The sequence below is a fragment of the Rhipicephalus microplus genome, chromosome 7 (assembly GCF_043290135.1).
Source record: "Rhipicephalus microplus isolate Deutch F79 chromosome 7, USDA_Rmic, whole genome shotgun sequence".
Lineage (NCBI taxonomy): Eukaryota > Metazoa > Arthropoda > Arachnida > Ixodida > Ixodidae > Rhipicephalus > Rhipicephalus microplus.
Genome location: NC_134706.1, coordinates 146,150,990 through 146,176,094, shown reverse-complemented (window position 1 = coordinate 146,176,094; position 25,105 = coordinate 146,150,990). Strand labels below are relative to the sequence as shown.

General features: G+C 47.4%; 1 protein-coding gene across 3 annotated transcripts in view; it reads left to right on the top strand.

Moving 5' to 3' along the window:
- LOC119185478 (uncharacterized) overlaps positions 1 to 21,331 on the top strand; it is a 228,456-nt gene extending 207,125 nt beyond the window's left edge. For 2 of the 3 annotated variants that reach the window (XM_075868323.1, XM_075868324.1), the window contains 2 exons: positions 9,553 to 9,654; positions 20,781 to 21,331. In XM_075868323.1, the coding sequence (XP_075724438.1) occupies positions 9,553 to 9,654; positions 20,781 to 20,995 (317 nt within the window). In that variant the 3' untranslated portion in view covers positions 20,996 to 21,331. The remainder of the gene's footprint in view (positions 1 to 9,552; positions 9,655 to 20,780) is intronic. The other variant, XM_075868325.1, reaches the window with a different exon arrangement.
- Positions 21,332 to 25,105: the final 3,774 nt, after the last annotated feature.

Genomic DNA, 25,105 nt, shown 5'->3' with positions numbered 1-25,105 from the left:
GCGCAGCGTACGGCGCAATATGAACGTCTTTCTAAGGCCCGAGCAGGAACACATATCCTAGAGTGACTAGGCATAACGTATCACTCACAACACGGCGTTAAGGTGGACATCCAAAAAGAGACCAGGAAAGCAATTATCATGCCCACTTGCCAAAAAACATGCAACCGGACACAATAAGGCCAGACGAGAGACAAGAGCAAAACAAATACAAAAAAAGGTTTGGTAATGACAGAGACGCAGTTTTCATAGACGCTGCTCAATACAAGCGCAGAGGGGGTTTGCTGCAGCAGTAATCGATAGCAACAAACGCTGTACGAGCTGCGCGACGATACGCACTACAAGTACCGAGACAGCGGAAGGGGTAGCCATAGCACTCGCAGTAGCTCAGACAAACTCTACCGTGATAGTCAGTGACTCTCAAACGGCAATGAAAAACTTTGCCAACGGCCGCATCTCCCCGGAAGCACTACTTATTCTACAGTGAAGCTGTCAAACAAGCCCCTGAAATACATACATTATATGGAGAGCTGCTCACGCGCTCGCGTGGGAGAGCAACAACGGGGCTGTACATGACGCAGCTCGAGGGCTCACCGACCGAGCTGCCCTCTCAAGTGCCACCCCAGCCTCCTCCGGTGATTACGGCCCGGCAGACAAGTGGGGGTGAAAAGACAGAATGACGAGATACAATTACATTACAAAACATTATAGATTACAGAGGGGTATATTGCTGCCCCCTCACCCAAACTAACAAACAGACAGTCTGTCTATTGGTGGCAGTTACAAACTAGACGTATCCAAATCCTGACCTCTCGCACATTATATATCCTAATATATTGAAACGTGCTAGCGAAGATTCGACGAAGAGGAGGAAGAAACTCGACTGGCTCGCGAGCGACGCTGTGGATCCTTGGCTGAGCTACACCTCTGAATTACCCATCTTGTAAATAAACGCGTTCCATCGTCACAATTGTGGTGGAAGGTCCTGGGTAAGCTAGCTACTACCAAGTGATACCGGTGAGGCACCGTCCCCTAACGACGGAACCGCTACACGAGCTTCCCCGCAGCCGTCGACTAGCGGGCTTGGCACCATTACCTCAAGAAATGAGCTCGGACGGAGACAACCAGCAACCAGCCGCAAGGACGTCGCCCTACCACTACAGGGAGCCGCGAACCTTCACAGGGAAAGCCGGCGATGACGTGGACGAATGGCTAAGCCACTATCAGCGGGTGAGCCGATCGAACGGTTGGAATGCGGCTAGCCAGCTGTCTCACGTGGGGCTCTTTCTCAATTTCACGGCGCTGGTATGGTTTGAGAACCATGAAGGCACATTGACAACCTGGGACCAGTTTGTGGAGGAAATTAAGAAATGCTTTTGAGACCCAGCAACGCAGAAGAAACGTGCCGAGCAGACGTTGTCGCAGAGGGCTCAAGTCACCGGTGAGACATGCAGAACCTACATTGAAGAGATTCTGAAGTTGTGCAAGTCGGTGGATGCCCACATGACGGAAGAAGACAAAGTGGGCCATATACTCAAGGGCATCGCCAATGACGTCTACCAATTCCTCATTGGTAAGGAGAGCCTGGAATGCGTGGCCGGCGTGATTAACCACTGCCGAACCTTCGAGAATCTTAAAACTCGTCGCATCACATCGAAGTTCGGACGTCTGGCCAACGTCACGACTGGTGCCACCGTCGATGTCTGCCAGAATTCTCTACCTGCCGACCTTTCCTCCACCATTCGTCAGATCGTACGGGAGGAACTGCGTCGCCATGTCTCTGTTCCCATACAAGCTGGAGACCCACAGTGTGATACACTATCCCCAAGCATCAATGCTGCGAGTTTCGACGAGCGCAGTTACTCCACCCGCAGTCCACGGCTGAGGGCTCCGCCACCACAGGCTACTTACGTCCAGTCGTCTTATGCGCCCCGCAGCAGTTATAGCTACGACAGCCAACCGCCTCCGTTTGTGTCCGAGTGGCAACAGTTCTCTGAGCATCCTCTCCCCGCCGCAGCATTCAATGTGCCTCGGGAACGCCCCGTGTCTACCAGTGCGGTGTTCGCGGACATATCGCCCGGTTTTGCTCATCGCGACGTCGCCCACGCACGACGTTTTTTGACCAACCAGCGATGCTTGCACGGCGAAGTCAACAGCCCGATTACGCCTACTGGCCTTCGGATTCAACTGCCCAGAAGCACGGGCACCGGCCGAACATCTGCAGTGACTCGCCTGCCTCTGTGAGGAGCTTAACGCCACCTACCACGCGCCAGCGACGGTCCCCATCTCCCCGTCCCCGGCCACGGCTTTCCTCTCCGCCACCGGGAAACTAGCCGGCGCGGCCGATGGAGGCGAGGTCGCTGGACGTACCGCTTTGCACACAAGTATGCCTCCATTAGTTCACATGCTTCACAACAAGGTTCATGTATTCATTGACAATGTTCCCACAATGGCTCTGGTAGACACCGGTGCAACAGTTTCTGTAATGAGTTTAGTTTTCAAGGAGAGACTTGGCCGCAAGGTTATGTTTTCTTGGGATAAATCTTGTACTTTTCGAGCAGTCAGCGGCACGGCTTTGTGTCCAGTAGGTGTGTGCACTGTGTCTGTTCGTTTTGCTGGTAAAGCGTTCAAGGCAGAATTCGCAGGGCTCGCTCATTCCACGCATGACGTTATTCTTGGAATTGACTTCTTGCAAGAGTGCCGTGTGACTGTCGACTGCGGGGCAGGCGAGGTTCTGTTGTCCGCCCTCGCCCAGCAGCCTCAGTGTAGCGGAGACGACAACCTCGTTGTAGTTAAAGACACTATTCTACCGGCATGGTCTGCTGCCAGTGTGCCCGTTGCTGCTTCGAATGCCGACTCGAGTTTCAGTTCTCCTGATATTGTGATTGAGCCGTTGCCTTTGCCTTGCATGAAGAAAAGCATCTTTCTGCCGCACTGCGTTGTGTCTCTCACCGAGGGAAAAACTAAATTATGGGTAGTTAACTGCTCATCCGAGTCTGTTGTACTACCAGAGGGAATGCGCCTTGCCATGTTTGAAAGGCAGTGCAGTATCTGCATAGGAGCTCTCAGCAATGCGGCAAATTCGGACTATGCTGATGTATCCGGCACAGAATACGAATTTTATAAGGTGGTTAGCAAGTCTATACCCTCGCATAAGCGCAAAGTGTTGGTTACACTGCTGGCCAGGCACGCTAAAGTATTTGATTTTGCACGGAAGTCGCATAGACCTCAGACGCCCAGCACACGCACTCGTCACAAGATCTACACCGGATCTGCGCACCCCCTCAGACAGAAACCTTATCGAGTTTCCGCGTCAGAGCGCAAGGTAATTTCAGAGCAAGTCAGCGAGATGCTAACCTCTGGCGTAATTCAAGAATCGTTAAGCCCCTGGGCCGCGCCTGTTATCTTGGTCAAGAAAAAAAATGGGTCCTGGAGGTTCTGCGTTGACTACCGACGTCTCAACTCTATAACTAAGAAGGACGTGTACCCGCTTCCTCGCATCGATGATGTCATCGACTGCCTGCATTCAGCGTCTTATTTTTCGTCGGTGGACTTGCGATCCGGGTATTGGCAGATCCCCATGGATCCGGCCGACAAAGAAAAGACGGCCTTTGTTACACCCGACGGTCTGTTTGAGTTTAATGTTATGCCATTCGGCTTGTGTGATGCCCCCGCCACTTTTTAAAGATATATGGACACCGTTTTCCGGGGCCTCAAATGGGAAAATTTGCCTGTGTTATCTGGACGATGTGGTGATTTTTGGCCGAACATTTGAAGAACATAATCATCACCTTGACCTCGTTCTAACCTGTCTCGAGGAAGCTGCGCTTACACTGAACTCAAAAAAATGTCGCTTTGGAGAACGTGAAACCTTGGTTCTGGGACACCTGGTGGATAAAAATGGCGTCAGACCGGACCCGCAGAAAGTCGCCGCTGTCAGCAACTTCAAGCAGCTGCAGTCCCCCAGGGAGTTGCGTAGCTTCCTGGGCCTGTGTTCTTACTTTCGTCGATTTGTTCCGAATTTCGCTGATAAAGCACAACCACTGACTGACTTGCTGCAAAAGGATGTCCCTTTCCACTGGACACCCGATTGCGAAGCAGCCTTTAAGCAGCTTCGGTTCATATTGACTTCAGGACCGGTACTACGCCATTTCGATCCATCTGCTGAAACGGAAATTCACACAGATGCCAGTGGAATCATCCTTGGTGCAGTGCTCGTTCAGCGCCATGACAATGCTGAACACGTGGACGCTTACGCGAGTCGTTCGTTGAGCAAGGCAGAACGAAATTACACATTCACAAAACAGGAGTGCCTCGCAGTCGTTTTCACCGTGCACAAGTTTCGCCCATACATCTACGGCCGTCGCTTCTCAGTAATCACCGACCATCATTCTCTATGCTTGTTGGTAGGCCTCCGAGACCCATCTGGACGACTGGCGCGATGGGCTTTGCGCTTACAAGAGTTCGACTTCACAGTACGCTACAAGAGCGGTAACCGGCACGCAGACGCCGACTGCCTATCGCGCCTTCCTCTACCGACGACTGAGTGCGACGCTGACAACTTCGACCAGTATATCGGCACTGTTGCCTCTGAGTTCCCTGATCTCGGGACTTTCCGGACAGCCCAACAAGAGGACCGCTCCTTAGATTCTCTGTTCGCCTCCGCAAATGAACACGCAAACCCAAGCTCTTTTGTGGTTCATGACGGCGTCCTTTACAAGAAGAATTATTCCGGACAAGGCGCCCGTCTGCTTCTAGTTGTTCCACGCACTTTACGGGCTCACGTCTTTCGGTCCTTACACGACGACGCAACCTGCGGCCACATGGGCTTCGCCAGAACGCTTCAACGAATCCAGCAAAGGTTCTATTGGCCCAAGATGCGACACGACACGGAAAAATACGTTGCTGGATGCGAACAATGCCAACGACACAAACGTCCCACGACTACGCCGCCAGGACTTCTTCATCCTGTTCCACCTCCTAACTCTCCCTTCGAGACTGTTGGTGTCGATCTGCTCGGTCCATTTCCACGATCGAGCAGTAACAATCGATGGGTCGTCGTCTGTGTTGACCACCTAACGCGCTACGCAGAAACTGCTGCAATACCTGCTGCAACGGCCATGCACGTGTCGCAGTTTATGCTTCGCTGTATAATTCTCCGCCATGGTCCTCCACGCGTTGTCATTAGCGACCACGGACGTCAGTTCCTTGCCGACGTCGTTGAAGAGATACTGCGTCTGTCTGTCTGCCATTTCCGCCATGCCAGACCATATCACCCGCAGACCAATGGTCTCGTAGTAGTAGTAGTAGTAGTAGTAATTTATTTTATTTCTTGAAAGGCAAGAAAAAGGATACAGAAGCAAAAGGCGTTTCATACGCCTGACAAAGGCCTCAAATGCGTCTCGTAGAGCGCACGAACCGGACTCTCACGAATATGCTGTCTATTTAGGTCGATTCTAAGCACAAAAAGTGGGACGAAGTGCTACCTTACATCACGTACGCGTACAATACCGCGAAGCATGAGACTACAGGTTACTGTCCAGTTTACCTGCTGTACGCTCGCTCCCCACGATTTTGTCTCGACACTATACTACCTTTTACACTAGACGTGGAAACCTCGCCAGCCGAGACGCTCTGCCGCGCAGAAGAAGCCCGTCGCATCGTACGCCTCCGAACCTTGGCATCCCAGCAGCGTTCCAAGAAACGTTACGACGCCTGCCATCGCTACGTATCTTATAGTAAGGACGATCTTGTGTGGTTATGGACACCAGTCCGCAAACGTGGTTTGTGCCAGAAGGTCTTGGCTCACTATTCCGGTCCATTCGTCATTCTTGACCGCCTCAGCGACGTCACGTACGTAATCTCGAGCGTCACAAGCAATGGTCGCCGCTCTAGCAAAACACAACTGACACACGTTGCGCGCCTTAAACCGTGCCACCATCAGCCATCTGAGTGACTCGCCCAGAGGGCATCGTCTGCGAACCGGGAAGTGAAACGCGCTAGCGAAGATTCGACGAAGAGGAGGAAGAGACTCGACTGGCTCGCGAGTGACGCTGTGGATCCTTGGCTGAGCTACACCTCTGCATTACCCATCTTGTAAATAAACGCGTTCCATCGTCACAATATACAAAACGGACAGGTGCAAGCGTTGTGACTCCAGAGCCACTCTGGAGCATATGTAATGGAATTCTAGAGGAATTAGTGCTCATAACAAGTATGCGGCCTTTGCTGACAGCTTTCGCGTGCGCTGGGAAACCACAATGCTCAGCTCCGTCCTCGAAGACTGAATCTGGGTCGTCCAGCGGGCCGAAGAAGCCACCAGGATTCAAGGACTCTTGGCCATAACCTAGGTGGGCTATTCACCCACGCCTCCTGCTCGCCGTACTCTGAATGAAGTTCTTTCCTCCTCCTTCTCCTAGCCCTATACAGCTTTTGCTGCAAAAGAAGGATAAAACAGAAAGCTAAAGGGCCAGTGCTGTTCCCCTGGGTAGTAACTAACATGAAACGTTCGTAAGGGGTCAACATTCTTTCGACGTTGGACCAACTCTGCATGCATCGCTAGAAAATGCCGCACCTGCATCCACCACAGAATTGACGTACACTCTTTCCACTGCCAAAACAACACCTTGGACTGGCCTGGTGGAGGAATATCAGTTCTAATTCTGAATGCCATTTTTCTTCCAGAAATTGTAGCACTTACTTTTCCAAAATATTGTCAGTGGTGAGTGAGGGAAGCCTAAGTAGGGAAGAGTAGAGGCGAAAGGATTAAGGTAAGCGGCATGTGGCGTCTGGAGACCGGTCTGGAGGTGACAAATGACGCTGACCTTGATAACAGGCAACATAAGAAGAATGCCGTTCATGATGTCATAATCCCAACGCACGTCCTGCTGCCACTATTAGCAGAAACGAGAAATGTGGCCATGATATCCGTAGTAATAGCAGACTGGACAAGACGGGTTCCAGGGGCCGAATAGCATGCATACACAGCCCTTAGAGGGAGTGCATGCAGGTTGGCAGGCGAAGGGTCAGACCGTATCAAAGAGAAATCGCCCGGAGGCACGACAGTGTCCGACGCGTGCGGTGGTAGCAGCAGCGTCATAATTACGTCGCTGGCCTCGACGCGGTGGTCTACTGGCAAAGGTTATTGGCTGCTGACCCGCAGTTTGTGGCATGGAATGCCCGTTACACCAGCAATGTTTTTGATGAAGCGAAAATGCTGTAGGCCCAAGTGCTCAAATTTTGATGCACGTTAAAGAACCCTAGGTGGTGGAATTTTCTGGATCCCTCAACTACGCCGTGTCTAATAATCGAATGATGATTATGGGGCATTAATCCCCACATATCATTCATTACGTAATGGGAAGGTGCTAATGCGGCTTGCGCGTAGGATTGATGGGTGGAGACCTGATGGGTCGAGACCTATGTATTGTTTCGATCACGCAACAATATCATGCCTCCTATATTACTAGATTTGCAATTGAACGAATTTCAACTTGACGAAGCCAGCTCATTTAAATATCTTGGCGTGATATTTGATAAAATCTGCACTGGCAAGAGCAAATAAACACAGTTTGTACAAAGCTCTCCTCGGGATGCTACGCACTCTCACAAGCACGTCATCGTCTTGATACCAATACTCTGTGTACTTTATATTTTTCACTCATTCAAAGCCACATCTCATACTGCAATGAATCATGGGGTACGACATATAAAACGTTTCTTGAACCTCTTCGCAAACTTCAAAAACGAGCCCTGAGAATAATCCCCCAATCTTGCTACAATGAGACGAGTATGCCTTTGTTTATGGAAATGAATATTTTGCCTTATGATAAGGTACACGAAATAAAAATTGCCACGTGTGTTTTCAATGTTGTCAAAAACAACCGGCCTTTTTATGCTTCTTTATTTTGAACATCCTCTCATGTAACCAGAAATCAAACATGGAAATTTTAATCTTCCCCCAACGAAGAATATTTACGGACAACGTTTGCTGCAGTTTTCAGGGCCAAAAATTTGGAATAAACTACCAGCAGAAATAAAACAGTCGAATAATTTTTCATCAGTTCTCAAAAATACTTACTTACACAATACAATGTTTATCAATGAAAACAATTATAATGCCATTTGTGTGTGTGTCTGTGTGTATGCATGTGTGTCTGCCAGAAACTTGTGAAATTGTTTAAAAATATCAGGTTTTTGTTTTCGGTATTAGCCATGCATATTTTAACCTTCATATTAATGCAACAAACTGCTTTGTTTATTTGTATTTTCGTAAGTTAGAACTGTTAAAAACAATCGTGCACTTACCGACACTTTCGTTCTCTCTTTGTATCACTCGTGCAAATTAACGATGCACGATAACTGTCTGTACGCGTGTGATATATCTTTTTTGTACATGGAACCCTTAGGTATTTACTTTTTGGACCCCCAAGTAACCTTCGGCTATGGGTACAACCTGTCGTGATGTTTCTGTGTGTTTCACAGTTTGCAAATACAGAAAAGAAAAAAAAAGACGCGACGGGTGGAAGGAAGGTCGTTGATGTGAGTTCGTTCCTAACTGCGTCGCTCAAGGCTGCTTCAACAGACTGTGTCGATCACGGTGAAGGAGGTGATAAACCCACAGACTGAAATTCATCCCGTATGATCTTCTTTATGAGGTCATGGAGATGTGTATGAGCATAGGTTGATCGTCGCCAATGTCAGTTTATAGACGAACCCAGTCTAGTGCATCAAGGCGCTCATATGTCGTGACAACGTCCATGATAATAGCCAGGTTCTGAGCAGCCAGCAATTCAACATTGAAAACAACAGGATCTGTACCGTTCAAAACTTTGCGTACTGTGGCCGACTCTGGCATATGCGCATTGGCACGCCGGCAGAACGCGTGACGTGTGTACACCAAGTACGACTCACAGGGAAGTTGTTGGCGAGTATCGAGAGTTTTCTTCGCGATTGTGGCTAGTCTCATCATATGTCAAGGATATATGTCATCACATGTCACTCATAATGCGCAATGTAACCAATTCCATTTGTTTTTCACTTGCTCCAAGAAAGATGTTTTACGATGAAAGTGCAAAAACAACCACTGCAATGTCTGCGAAATTGCAACAACTTGCAGAATGTACAAATATCCAAGAAAAAAAAACTATAAACCGCAGACTTTTTTCTCCGTGGAATTGCGGCGTTTTACGCAGAAAAAAAAAACAGGAGAAACACTATTGTATAAAACAAGGAACTAAACAATTGAGGCTTCAGGAATTGCCGACACCGCTTGTTTCGATTTTGTGTACATTAAGCTTTCGTCTTTATGACGATTGAGACGAATATCACTGTGTTAGTCGTTAGAGTTCAGTAAGCTTGGCGATAAACACCAGCCAAGACTTTAGCTATATTGGTAAAGGTTAACACTCATGATCTTGCCACAAACTATACTTGATGCGGTTTAATGGCATTGTACAGAGTGTTCCTGCTGCTGCCAGTTTTGAAAGTGAGAGTTCTGCAAATCGATGTCTGGATAGCAAATAAAGCTAATGTTAACACACTTTTTCTTTTCAGTTCAACCTACGGGTGACGCACCATATATACTTCCTCACAGCTACGTTGTTCAAGAGGCACAGAGTAATTGCTTATTACTTAGCTATGCCCACCCAGCCAATGGTACGTCTGTAGCGTTGATAATGACTTACACATAACTTGAAATTTTTCGCAAATCCACGAGCGTCACTATTTGTTGTCGCGGTATCGTTGAAGAGTGCGTTTCGCACAAATGCCAGCATTTATGGTTGGAAGGGAGAGTCGAGATAACTGCATTATGAAAAAGCTTCCATTCAAGTTCTGAGTGAACACAGGACTCGAGCGCAGGATGTGCACCTTTTATGTTGGAGCGAAATCATTCAATAGAACTGCCGTTAAAAAGCTTTACGGGCGTCATACTGGCAGTTACGCAACACAACATAGTTATCTATGTTAACTATGTTAACGTAGTCAACTTTCTGTTTTGTCAACGTAACATAGATAGCTATGTTATGTTGTGTGATGGAAGCGTTTATTTGGACAATACGTCAACATATGAGAATTGCACAACTACAGGAGGGTTTAAAAGCCCACACATTACAAGCAAATACATTCATTATTAGTGGCGGTGAAAACATCAACAAGATCTGCGTAGGCTTTCATATTGTCTTAGTGGGTAATGAGCTTATACGAAAAATGGCACAGGCGCCATTCGTCACTGAAATTTTATTGCAAATGCTTGCTACTATGCATAATCAATAGTGGCGGCAAAACACACCAGTACACATTTCTCGCGTACAAACTCTAAAAGTTAACGATTGTAAGTTTTACTGACCAAGTGCACAATGTTGGATGATTGGTAAGTGACTCTGCGGTTGTAAAGAGGGCTTTTCGCAAGCCAGTGCCCGTCGTAGGTCTGATTGCAGAAGTGTGTGGTGGTCACTATGCGGTTTGGGATGGCAAAAACGGGCACATTTGACCACATGGGCTTCGGTAATGTTGATATTGTTAACAACGTCCCTATACCCTACCACTGCAAAAAAAAATGTGTCCCTTGTTGGATTTGAAGTTTCTTTCTGATGCATACTTGGGTACAGGATTCATTTCAACAGCATGACGATGGACTTTTTTAAGTTAGACCAGTATGCCGCGCAAGCATATGAGCACTATAGGAAAAGCGTGTGTGTTTCGTGAGCCAGCTGTTCGATCGCCCAGTAATCGCTGAAGCTGTGTAAGCATGAAATCAAAAGGAAGCATTACCGTGCGTTCACTGTCATTGCATCGCATGTATTACACATATCCAAAGTAGAATAATAGGGCGCTCAGTGTAAGTATTACCAAGCGGATCTATATCAGATGTAGCAGTGAAGCGAGATGAGCATGCGGATGCATGTTGTCAAAACAAAGTATCGCGACACAGAACACAGAATCGCGTGAACACAGGCTTTAGCTTAGGTCAACGATCACTTGTTCACAAGCAGCTCAGGAAATTTTATTGAGCTGGTAACACAAAACTGCAGAGTTTTGTTATATTATGTAGCTACCCAATTGCAAAAAAAAACCACATACCCAGCGTAATGCAAGTACGTTATTGGCACTGGTACACGCTGAAGAAACTAGTACACGCTAGTATTCACTAATACTTAACTGGGCGCAATGGGGAATGAATGTGTCACACTGGTAGGGACGCTGGCCTAACTGCTGTAATATTGGTGCACACTAGCAAGCGTTGGAAGTACTAGAATTTTAACTGGCAAGCGCTGCTGAATACTGGAGCACGCACTGTTCCTACTAGTGCAGCGTCCACATTTATGTAGCGTGTGCCGTGGTACGTCTCGGTGTCATTGAACATAAACGTTTGATGCAATGGCATGGATATATGCTATCTTAACAGAACACAAGCATACGTAATTTTTGCGAGGCACGTATGTATCGCAGCAATTATGCGCGGCCCGCGTACACCAGCCATATGCGCTTAAGTCGTGTATTGCTGTCACGATTCCATGTTGCAGTGCTTATAGGCCTGAAGCTGTACGCCACCCCCAACGAAAACAAAAAATTGTTTATGTCGCCAAGTTTATGAAATGTGAATAAGCTCTCTCGATCGCTTAGTAAAGTTTCTCATCGGAGGCGAAACCGCTGTCGTTCAATTCCGCCCCATCGTAAATTAAGACCTAGCCATGCTTATCCTTTTACTTAATTCAGGTAATAGTTAAAAATGTTCTGAAGCTCAAATGCAGAAACATCGACCATCCCAAATCACCGCACCGAGGGCGGTCTTACCCAGTGCTACCCAGTGCCGGCCTAGCGAGGATTAGGCCTATCGTGCCGGTGGTGCTGATGGATATGTTACCGGCGATTTTTGCTTCCTGTACCCAAAATTTTAATGTGTGCGAATAACTCTAAAGTACAGTTAAGACATTCATGTACCTATATCAACTATTTTGCCTTGTGTTAATGTCCGCTCAAGGAGCGCTGACGATCAATCCGTCGTGCTTCTAGCTACGCAGGCTGTTACCGAAAGCTGCTGGCTGCACTTAGCCGCTACCTCTCTGACATACTTTTAAGAACACGCAATTTCAAGTTGGTGATTTGGTACGCCTTCGTGAGCTGACTTCATGGCATACGCTTTCAGCGGATGGCATTAGTCCTTATTTGGAGTTTTTTTAGTTGTTGGTATTTTTACAAGTGCAAATCTGTACACTGGCACGCCTGCTGTGTACCGCCAGTGGAGGCCAGTAAATCAGCTGTCACTCGATATCGGCACTGCGGAAATGCATGCCTAGCAGTGATTGAACTTCTACTTACGTTCGGTACAGTTCAGGTGAAAGCTAGAAATGTTGCAGAAACTTCAAGCATTGAAACTGAGCTGCGTCCAGAGTGGCCTTACCCAGAGCCCCGTCCCAACGAGAATTAGGCTTATTGTGCCACTTTAAATTCTACCAGTGCTTCTTGAATTACTTAGTCAGAATTGTGAAGTTTAAGAATGACTGAAAAGTAGAGCTAGGACATCTCTAAGCGTAAATCAACCATTTCTCTTCATGTGCGCTGCCCGCACAGGAAGGCACGTTGGTCGATGTGTCGTGCTTTCGGCATGCAGGCTGTCATCAAAACCTTCCTTCTGAACACAGTAGCCGGTTCACATCTGAAACGTATGTAAAAACACGCAATTTCAAGTTGGTAATTTGGTAGGCCTTATTGAACTAACACCCTGGCGTAACTCTTTAGCGGAATACATTAGTATATTCTTCGGCGGTTTCTTAGTTGGAAGTATCAGAATAAACCTAAATCTGTACACTGGCACGCCAGCTGTATACTGCTATATTGTCGATTGCGCTAGAAAAATACTCAATATTCAATCGTGTGCGCACACAGGTACCAAACAATTTGTTATGAATAATCTGTACATGTTGGCCTCAAATAACTGCGACAAGTGACTATCAAAGAAAAAATATGTCAGCAGCAACAGCCGACATTCGGTGGCTGCTCCTGAAGTCAACTTGAAATTTTTCTTAGTTAGGATTTGGATTATTTGAAAGTATTCTCGCTCTTTCGAATATACGCACGTCATTTGGTGCCCAAAAGCCGCTCGTTACTGTCCAATGAAGACGCAATTGTTGTTTGGAAAGGAATATCGTGTATATCTATACTGCGCGACTTGTGAAAATGAAGTCCAATGGCGTTTTCTTAGGACACATAGTCATTTCACAAGCCAACCAACCTGTTCTGGCAACGCCTAGCGGGTAAAATACTTGGATTCGAAATCGAAGGTTACAAGTTGAAATACTAACGTTGGGCATTTTTATTTTCTGTTATTTTTTATCTGAATGCGCGCAATATCGCTTCTTCTACTGCTAAATTTTAATTTATTTTTGGCGAATGGGCACCCCCATTTGAACCATGCGAAGTCAATTTGCGCAAAGTACCCAACACCTCTCAGGCCTGGTATTGGGACGCTGGCGTTCCAGTGTCCCAGTACCAGTGAGATACCGTGCCCATACTAAGGCTTGGCGCTAGACGCTGGTACGCAGTGGCGCTGATTTTTTTTAATATGGTACCTATACAAATGAACCTTTGTTCTTATTTGGCATGTCAAACGCTGCACAAACAAGTGAATATATTGTAAACGTGCTTAAAAAATGAAGGAATGGGACTACAATTCACTTGTGAGGAGCCTTGGTACGGATATAATGTAGTTTGTCTGTTAATGCTTACCATGAATCATGCATGCTTGCTGGCATCTGGTAGCGTACTGACAATTTGTTCAGCAAAACTTGTTTGAGTTTCTTTTTCGCGTATTAGCATAATATTCAACAATAAAATTTATTGTCATGCTTGGGGGCCACTTAAGCACATAAGCGTATGGCATTGCTTTATAATTATTGTACGTCGTTTTGGTGGATTTACGAATGTTTCGTGAAATCTGTCTCACAAGTCATCGACGGAAGTTGCGAGGACTTTTCCGGTATTACAGTTCTGCAAATGGGCCTATTTTCAATTCATTTTTTGGTGTTATCTACCGCCACGTTAGTGGCGAACAGAAGCCTAACTCGAACACACACGAAAGACCATGGCCCGGCCGCTTAGGCGGTAGGGCAGGCTAGTCTTGGCATGGGCTAGTCTTGGCGTGTCTGAAGATTTTCCCGCATACCCCCGCTATTCATCAGAGACGTCCGAGGCCCACTTAAGTTTAAATAGAAGTTGTACAAGTCGGACAGGAGTTGGATCCGGACGAGTTCCGCGAGGGCACGGGAATGGTGTAAAATCAAAAGACACAGCAAAAAGCTTCAGAAAGAGCAGCAGCAGACGGCTACTTCATTAACCACAGAAATCTCAACGGCTGCCGGGACCGTGTTGACGTGAAATAGAAAGAGCACCCGCCAAGATTGCTACATGGTCAAGGTCAGCAGGATGCCATATCTACCGACGAACCACTAGAAAGTCTTCGTGCGCCCTCGAACTGGCTGGCTTCAACGTCTTCGACTACAAGACGGACCAAATCCACTGCTACCTGCGCTACGTGGCGGAGACAGGCCACAAAGCAGCCTAAGAGGATAGCATGTGCCTCAACTACAAACAGAACATTGTGGTGCTCAGCACACCCTCGGAAGACCACGCCAAGAGATACGGAGCCATCAGCAAACTCCGCATTGGAGAGCGACAGTTCGAGGTAAGCGCCTACAGATGCGCCCCTAAAACACTTCCAAGGGCTCATCAGAGGTCATTGCAATAATGAGAGCCCCGAAAACATTGTCAAAAACTTGGTCCCGCAGCGCAATCCCGGCATGCTGCACGCCGAACGCATGAGAAGTACAGTTTACTACGGAGATACTAGGCATGTACTACGCATGAGATACGTGTACTACGGAGCGATGCTCGTCAGGTGCAGCCTTTAGAGAAACCATATCGGCGTTTGTTATGAGTGCGGCAGGTTGGGACACAGAACCCACGTGTGCCCCAATCCAAATAACAAGATGTGCCGTGGATGTGGCTGCAGCTACTCATCACAGGAACATCGATGCGATCCGCAGTGTCAACCTCATGGTAGACCGTCAGTGCAAGGCTAAATACAAGATATCTTATCTGGTTCAGCGGTGACAATGGGAACGAAGAACACGTGACGAACACGACGCCGCGCACGAAGCCTACGGCAACTGCTATGACAGCGCCGATAACGCAAGCTACTACAATGCCTGGAAAAAAATTCCAGGACTCTTAAAGTTCGCCTTTAACAGTTGAACGCGATAGCGAAATCCGGCCCCTAGTGCGCACTTCAACTGCTAAGAGGTTACATATTTATATGTTCTGTTACATGCATACACACGCAAACAAACATGCACACAGTAGATTGAACCAGCGCACGCTGCTGAATGGGCTCGTTTTTGCCCTGACACGTGTCGAACAAAATGCATTAGAGGGGCCCTGAAACACTTTTTTCGAGTAATCACGGAATAAATTGACTAGGACAGCTTATTGTCTCACGAATGCAACGCCGCAAAAGTTTAATACGTCCAGTGCGAGTTGAGTTACAAATGTTTGTCGCATGCTGCAATTGCATTCTCTCTTCTCTCGTCCCGACAAAAGTGCTGGAAGCTAAGCAGGGAGGGGTGACAGGGCAAAGAAACTACCGGGGCTTGTGCCCTTGAGCACTTCTTTTTTCTTCGAACGTGCTGCTTTTTCAGTGGGATCGAACGTGCACGCGCGGCGAAGTAGTGGCCCCCCGTGGCTATCTCGGTAACTCTGATGTTTAGGTCACAAACTCAAAGAAAATTTTTTGCTCAAAACCAACAAGGACCGACACCGGCGGCGGGTGTTCTGCTACAGAAGCTCTCTAACGCTAACAACACGTTAAACCGACACCTGAGCAAGGAAGGATGCTTGGCCAGCCATGGCGTGAGCGGTAGTACAGAAAAGTCTCGCTGGAGATCTAGCGCACGCTCACGTTTACGGTCGCAAGCTGGTTCCTATACATCGAAGCCTAGAAGCAACTCGAGAACGTGGAGTGCAGCCGGCCCAGGCATCCCTGTTTCGCGGGCTATGGCATTAGCAGACATGGCGGTACCGGTAGCTATTGGCAGCGACAACAGCAGCGACAACGCTACAATAGCAACGTACTGGAGGTAAGCTTGGCGGACGTTGCTGCCTCCCCCGGCGCCGGCGGCACTGCCGCGCGCCATAATGGTGTCGCGGTCAGAGTGGGGGTGGCCCCGGTCTCTGTCGCATGAGCGGTGGCGAGCTCGAACAAGCCGTGCAGCACCACTTAGGGTCTCCAGAATATACAATATTGAGTTAGGACACAAAAAGGCGCTTCTTGTAGAAGAAATAGCCAAAAAGAAAAAAAGAATGGCACAGAAGCGGAAACGCCAGGTTATATTACAGCAACAACCTCTTCCACCGCATCCCGTGCCATTCGAGGTAGACACTGGTAACGAAAGCTCGGTGGAGAGAGCGGACGAACGCGAAGACCATCCGCTATGTTTCAAGAGCGCAGTTGCAGAACCCGAAAGGCCCACGACTAATCATGTATCACCTCCTACGGAAGGCTAAAAGACCACATAGGCAATATTGAGACAAGCCTAGACAAGCGTTTCACGATCCAGACGGAACAAGTTAACAAAATGTTTACAGTTGTGAACAACTTGGTAGCTAAGCTCGTGGAACAAATGACTGAGGTGATTGCGGCGCTTATGGCGCGAATAAACGAAATCGAAGCAAGGGCCCCACTTTTTGCGGGCAGGTCAATGCGGACGACCGGTAAGCCATACGCGAGACTGCAACAGCAGCACCAGCAATCGCCACTGATAGACACAAAACGCAGCACAACCAACCGAGTCTATCGGGCGACGGGCTACATCACATACACGCATCATAATGGCTGAGCGCGACAAACTACACACACACACACACTAGACAATATCCACAACAGTTCACGGCATGGCAGTGGAACTTACGTGGTTACAGAAGGAAGAGGGGCAATCTCCAGCAGTTTGTTTACAACTGTGAGAGGAAACCGGACGTAATCCTGTTACAGGAGACAAATGACCAGGTCAAACTAGTAGGCTATAAGTCCTAGATGCAGCCGCGCCTAGCAAAGTGCAAAGGAAAAGAAGACACTGAGTTGCGTTGACTGGTGTTGAGGTGGTGACGCGAACGACCTCCGCAGTGCTCGTTCGTCGCAACCTGAGAGTGCCGGAACGTGAGCTTCAAGGCGTAAATATATTGTGCGTGTTCAAAGAGATAATTCTGAGAAGGTGCCAAGTACTATTTGTATTTAACTTATACAGCAAGTCCTCGCTGCAGCACAGATTCTGGGAGCTGTTGTGCAAGGTACGCGCAGTCGCCACCGATCGGCCGCAACTCGTTCCGGGAGCTTCAACGCGCCTCCCGTGGCCTGTGGATATCCATGAGAAACACTCGAGGGCAGGCTCCTGTGCGAGGACTTGGCAGACCAGCAACAAGAGTTCATCACGAACCCTGCCGATCCCACGCGCAGGGGCAACAGCGCATGCGCTGACACGCTACCAGACCTTGAGTTCGTGGCGAACATAACCAACGCACAGTGGCACAACATGCAGGAAGATATCGCGTATCAATAGAGTATAAAATAAACACAGGATGACATGCGAGTGGGTGTCGATTCGAGAGCGAAAGGGAGGCCAGATGACGAAGGCTCCATCTCATGGAATGGGATGCATTTCATGGGACATGCAAAGAACGTCAGCGAGGTGACCAACCAATAACGAACATTGAAGACTATACCTGGAGGCTCAGGGCAGATGCGGAGGCAGCAACGCACGAGACCCCTGCTGAGGCAAGCCTTCAATTGATAGATAGCCGGCTCCTGCACATGTGGTAGGCCAAGCAGTGTTTGCTGAAGAGATGGAAACGTCAAAGGTATTATATGACTTTACGCAGGCGCATATGAAAACTAGACAGTCAACAGAAGAACACGTTTTTCAGGTATGCCGAATACTATGGGCAGAGACGTGCATTGACCTCGAGAAACAGATGCTTAGTGGGAACGCTTGGTGCCTCTTCCGGCGTCTTCTCGATCCGAAGGAGACCAAGAGCTTTCAGGGGCACAAGACTCGCAGGCTCGTACGAAACTTTGCGGGCACGCCAGATGAATTTCTTGAGGCCGTTCGCGACGCTATCTTAGAGCAGGTGAAAGAACACAGCACGCGATGTATGACCGAGACCGCAACGAGAAGCTAGACGTGGACTTTAGTAAAGCCGAAATTAGGGCAGTCTTAGGCAACCTCAACACCGGGTCTGCTCCAAGCCCGGATCGGGTGACCAACAAGACTCTACGCAACCTGGATGGTGAGTCATCTTACGCGACTGACGGAATACTTAAAGACAGCTGGCGAAAGAGCTCCCTCCGCGATGCGTAGAAAAGGGCCTGCGTTGTCATGATTCCCAAACCAGACAAACAGGTGACAATTGGACAAGCAGGTGACAATTGATAACCTCAGGCCGATCTGATTTCGCTCACGATCTGCATGGGCAAAGTCATGGAACACGCTGCCCTGTCTCGCCTTACTGATTACTTCGAAGACGGTGACGTCTTCCCCCCCCCCCCCCGCGATGGTCGGATTTGGCCAAAACCTTTCCACACACGACGTGATGCTGCAGCTGAAACATCAGATCGTAGACAGGACTTCTAATTCCACCAAGACAATCCTTGGCCTTGATCTGAAGAAGCTTTTGACAGCGTCGAGCACGCGGCAATTCTCGACCGTGTCTGATCGCTGAGATTAGGCCAAATATTCTATAACTATATACGCGACTTCCTCACCGGCAGGAGTGCGAGGGTCATTGTCGGCAACACGCAATCACCGGAATTCGAAACGGGTCCTGTTGGTTCGCCGCAGGGCTCCGTCGTGTCGCCCATGTTGTTTAACCTCATCCTGGTTGGGCTACTTGAAAAAAAACAAGCCACAATGAAGGGTCTGCACCACACCCTTGACGAGGACGACATCAACCTCTTGGTCTTAGGAGGAAGATTTGATGGCCACATGGATTTGTCGCCAACAGAAAACAAAATGCGCGATTTTTTTCATTAGTTTTAGAGAATCTGACCCATAGTGCAAGTTAGCTGCACTGTTCCGGAATCATTTAAGTACTTACTCCAGCCAAAAGATCAACAATCACTCAAGGCTCAAAATGTGGTCTATACCTCAGAAGAAAAAAATGTCAGCATATCCACGGAGTGAATTGCGGAGAGTGGGGCGAAGCATCCGTCCGTTCATTCGTTCTTCCGTCCGTCCATGCGTCCATCTGTGTGACCGTCCGTGTGTCCATTCGCCCTGCCGTGCGTGCATCTGTTCGTGTGTCCGGCCCTGCGTTCGTTCATGCATCCGCCTCTGCGTCCGTCCTTGCGTCCATTTGTCGGTGCAGCCATCCGTGAGTCCGTTCATACATCTGTCTTTGTGTCCGTTCGTCTATCTATTCAACACTCCAGGTACCACAATATTGCATCTTTTCATCATATATTCCGCATATGCACCGCCATTCAGCGGACTTCCAAGGCCTAAACGAGAGGTGGCACACGCACACTTTCTTGCGGCTTTCGCTTCGTGTCTAGTTCCAACCTTTAACCTCCTCGTGTTCATGGTATATACCAGTTCACTGTACTCATAGAACTTCGGCCCAACGCTCGCTAAGTCTTTCTAAAACCAAGGTGGTTATGCCCAGCGAGTATAACTTAGCAACCCTTTCTTGTCAGATAGGGCTCAATGTACATGCCAACTTCTGCTGAGCCTGAATGAGAGACAGGAAAATTCTGCTTTTAGTTAACGTACACACTGCGGCTTTTTTTATTGTTCAACAACGCACAGAAGAAATCTCTCACTGGCACTACCTTGGAGGTGAAAATGTAAGACTGGTTACACACTACGACTACTACTACGACTACGAGGGATGAATGGGTGCCGCTATAAAAAGTTGCGCCCCTAAAAAAGAGCTTGTAAGCATGGCTCTACAATTCATCAGTGAGGAACACCATTCCAACTCTCCTGGCGTATTTGGTTGCAGCTCACTCAAGGAATGTACCGCAACTTCGCTTTGTTCACGTAACTAACGAACTAGCAGCACTTACACTATCTACGTTTTACGCCCTCATTCCCCTTCAACCATGTAAAAGTATAGCACATTTTTTTCTGACCTTCCTACCACTCCTGCACTGTCAATTGTCGTTCGACACAGGTATTGAAAAGGCAAGAGTGCGCTCGTGTCAACTTGCAGTTCGCACTTATATTGATACGTGAGGTTCAACATTCCGCAACCACCATATGAATAGAATATACGCCATATTGGAGAGCTAGAAAAATTTCTGACACGTGCAGCTCTCTAATGTGTACCCAAATCTGAACACAAGGGCCTAGAGCATCTTCCCATCCACCGAAAAGGCAGCTACCACAGCTGGAATTCATTCCCGCGACCAGCAATTAAGGAGCCGAGTAACTTAGCCACCAGACCACCCTGGCGGGCGCTGCTCTCAGCGACCCGCTGCTTTAAGGTTCTACGAGGCTTATGCCATCAAAGGAGCTGAAGCAATATGGAACCTGTGACGGCGCCTTAAATACGTCCGGCATGATTCACATGTTTGCTAATTTACTGATGAGATTTGTAATGCGAATTTCATACGAAGGTACCAGAAATGAATTGGTAATTTTGCTTAGAAAAATTTTGTTTTGAACTTTGCATTTTTCCATCATATCATTGTGATACGAATTTGTCTATGCTACAAATTGTTTTTTTTTCCTCAGGTGAGAAATCATGTATGCTTTGGGGATTAAAAAGAGATGACGTGAACAAAGACACCGAATGTTATCGGAAGATTTTGTCTGCGTGTCCAGACGATATGGAGGACATCACGGAAAGCAAATACAATGACCCATGTGAGCAGACTGATGAGGACGAAAGAAAAGGCGAAGAACTAAGAATGAAAGAGATACACGAGGCTATGAAATCAGACCAATGAGTTGACTCAAGCAAAGCTATGCATGAGTGATCATGTAGTTATTCATTCAGCATCCATGTTTACAAGCTTCATGCTCTGTCAAGAATTAGAAACATTTTACAAATGATATATAAAGTAAATATGTTGGCTCTGTTCCCCGAACGATCTGTTCCCCGAACGTTTTCGCGGTAGCCCATTACTGCGAACCACTGAACCAAACCAGTAACAACGCGTTATACTTTACCCTACAGTTCAATTATCCAATGTTAAAGCTTTGTAGGCTTGCACTTCTTAAACAAAAAAAGACTCGCTATCAGCAGCCAAATAAAGCAGACCCATTCATTGAGCTCTCTTCAACATTGTCTTTTTTCTACAAAAGTGTTTCACGCTAAGAAGTTCATTTGGATGGCTTTTAACGCAAGGAAAAAAATACGAGCTAAATAGACAAATGCCGTGCCTCCATCTTGTGTCTTGTCAGACTTTTACGCTGTTTTCTCTGTTATAAATCAAACACAGCTTCCCAAATATCTTCCATCGAACCTATTTTTTAGGAGAATGTGATTAGCACATGAAGTGTTTGACAATTTCTTTCTACGTTTTATAAGCGATAACGTAAGGAAGTGACTGCCTTGAAATGTATACTCATCTGTAAAGTGTTGCATCATCTCTGCTTTCTAAGCGCCTGATAATAGATAGAGAACATAGATATTTACAAGTGTTACCTGAAAGTTTGTTAGTATAACTTGTTACACAGTGATATTTATCAGAGGTACCAAATTTTGTTGTACTTACCTGGTTATACTACTGAGGTAGTAAAATTCCATAGACCTGCTGATATACGGCTGCAGAATCTTTGGCATATTCCATAGCCTGATCTAAAAGTATATCCTTGGCAGATGGGATAGATTTATGGGTATGTACACCATTGGCATGTTCCGTAACTTCTGAATACAATATTTGACAAGTATTTAAGACCGTTAAGCATTCTATCTTGGCAATGTCACTAAGTATTCTGTCAAAAAAAACAGAGAAACGAAAGTACCACAATTTGAAATAATCGCTCACCCGTGACAACGATGGGAAACATTGCTCTAAAAAGGCAGCTTAGATGAGGTGAATGTAATATAATCACGAGACGCTAATTTTTCTCAGGAAGTTAGGTACGAGAGTGTTGCCTGTTGGGCAAGCTCATACATAATTAAACCAGTACCAAGAAAGAAACGGCAAAAGCATGATCTTCGGCATTACCCCTTATTTATGCGATTTGTACTTGGCTAATAGCAGCAGGCTTTTTAGTAGCAGCCTGAACGAAGATTGTCATCTGAGTGTTACTTTTCTTCTTTTCAAGTGTTTTATGCCGGGACCCATAAAGACTTCAATGACGTATTGCTGTTACGGAAGTTACGTCGGGAAAATACTGTTACCAGTGACTGTTTATTTACAGATAAGTTGAAATGGCGCTGAAAAAGAGCAGCGTACTTCTGTTACAGGCCTAGTCTGTTTCACCCAACCATACAGTCCAAGCTCCGCTCTACTACTCTTCTTCTTCTGCACCGCGTAAGCTCGCGCATCTTCGTTGCCATTCCCCCGGCGGCAGATGAAGCTCGCCGAGCGAGTAAAATAGGCCTATGATGGTGCTGTTTGAGACGGGCTACGTGAACATTTTGCGTAGTGCGCAAACGCCTGTTATTGGCTGTGACACGGGCGACAACATACCTCAGGTCACTGAGACGATGGACTATCACGAATGGGCCGGAATAGTTTGCTAGAAACTTCCGGTACAATTTTTTCTACGAGCAGGAATCTATAGCCAAACCACTATCCCGAATGAGCCGGAATAGTTTGCTAGAAACTTCCGGTACAATATTTTTCTACGAGCAGGAGTACAGAGCCAAACGTAGTCGCCAGGAGAAACTCTAAGGGGATATGCTTGGCATCGTAGTGACTCTCGCTGTGCTCTTGAGAAGACAACGTTCGAAGGTGCGCTAGTTGACGTGCTTCTTCAGCACGACACAACGTGTGAGTGATGGACAGATCTTCCTGATTTGAGAGAGGCAATAGAGTGTCCAGAAAACTCCGCGGATTTCATACGTAAAGAAGAAAGAAGGGCGAATGTCCAGTAACTTCATGCTTGGCGGTGTTTTACGCGTAGGTAACAAACAGTAGGACGGCGTCCCAGTTCCTGTGGTCAGCATCAACGTACAACAATAGCATATTCGTAAGAGTTCAATTTGTTCTCTCGGTGAGACCGTTAGTTTAGGTATGGTAAGGGGTCGAGTGGTGATACGAGGAGCCCTAAAGGCGCAAAATTTCTTCAACCACATCGGCGATAAGTTGTTCATGATCACTGATGACAACCCGTGGAGCACCGTGACGCAGTGTGACCCCTTGTAACAGAAAAGAAGAAACAGCAGCTGCTGTGGCAGATGTCAGTGCGTACGTTTCCGTATAACGCGTTAGAAAATTTACGAACACTATAACATATCGGTGGCCCGATGGGTTCTTGGGAAGGAGTTCGAGCAAGTCGATGCTGACTTTTTCAAAGGGGGATGCAGGTAGAGCGATGGGCTGTAAGTAACCTGCCGGGGCAGTGGTGGATCGCTTGTGGCGCTGACATATAGCGCAGCTGGCGACGTACTGTTTTGTGGTCTTCCACATTTTCGGCCAGTAGAACCTCTCACGTAGTCGATGTAGCGTACGTGTGAAACCGAGAAGACCAGATGTTATGTCATCGTGCATAGAACGAAGGACAACCTGGCGCAGGCTTTCCGGCATCACTAGAAACAACAGGAGGCCGTCGGCTGAATAGCTTCTTTTATACAGCAAGCAATTTGAAATTTTAAAGTGGTCGTCGACGGAGTTATGTGCAGCTTCAAGCAAGGGTTTCAGAGTAGGGTTGCGCTGTTGCTCACGTTTGAAGCTGTTGGTATCTGGGAAGTCGGACAAGACAGAAAATAAATAGTCATCAATGTCATCGTCGTCAGCATTGGTGTGTACTGAAGAAAGGCGGGATAAGGAGTCGGCATCTGTGTTACATCATCCGCTCCTATAGGTCACAGAAAAGCTGCACTCTTGGAGGCACAACGCCCAACGAGCCAGCTGGCCAGACGGGTCTTGAAGTACCACAAGCCAGCATAGTGAGTGATGATCGGTCACTATGTGAACTCGCGGCCATGTAGATATGGTTGGCACTTCTGAATGGTGAAGACGACTGCTAAGCACTCGAGCTCGGTGACGGTGTAGTTCTTCTCTGCTCGGGTCAGTGTCCGAGTGGCATATGCTACGACGTGCTGACGGCTGTTGCAGAGTTGGACTAGCACAGCACCAACACCTATCTCATTAGCATCAGTATGAAGTTCAGTCAAAGCATCAGGATCAAAATGCTTTGGGATGGGTCCTGAAGTTAAATAAAAACTTCAGCTGATGAAATGCAGCCTCACATTCATCATCCCACAAGTATGGTTTGCCTTTATGAAGAAGGGAGTCAGTGGCGAAGCATGCTGTGCGAAGTTCTTAATAGGCCGGCGGAAATATGAGCACAGACCCTGAAAGCTTTGCAGGTCCTTCACTATTCGTGGTAGTTCAAAGTTGCGAGCCACTGTGGTCTTCTGGGGGTCTGGTCGCACGCCTTTTTTAACCACGAGAAAGCCTAATACGAGGGCTTGACGTTCTCCAAATTGACACTTCTTTGAGTTTAAAACAAGGCAACCTTCGCGTAAGCATTCAAACACAAGCGACAAGTGGCGGTTATGCTCGTGAAAAGTCTTGCCGTAGATAATCACGTCATCTAAGTAGCACATGCAAATTAACCATTTTAGTCCACAGAGTGCTCTATATATACATAAATCTCTCGAATGTCGCTGGCGCATTGAACAAACCAAGGGCAGAACGTTAAACTCAAAGAGACCATCTGGTGTTACGAAGGCCGTCTTCTTTTTATCGGAGGGATGCATAGGAATTTGCCAATACCCAGAACGCCTGTCGTCAGAAGAAAAATAGGAGGCAGAATGCAGGCAGTCTACGGCGTCATCTATACGTGGCAAAGGGTAGACGTCTTTTTTTTGTGATGGCATTTAGGTGACGATAGTCTACGCAAAATCTCCTGGAGTTATCCTTTTTTTAACTAGAATG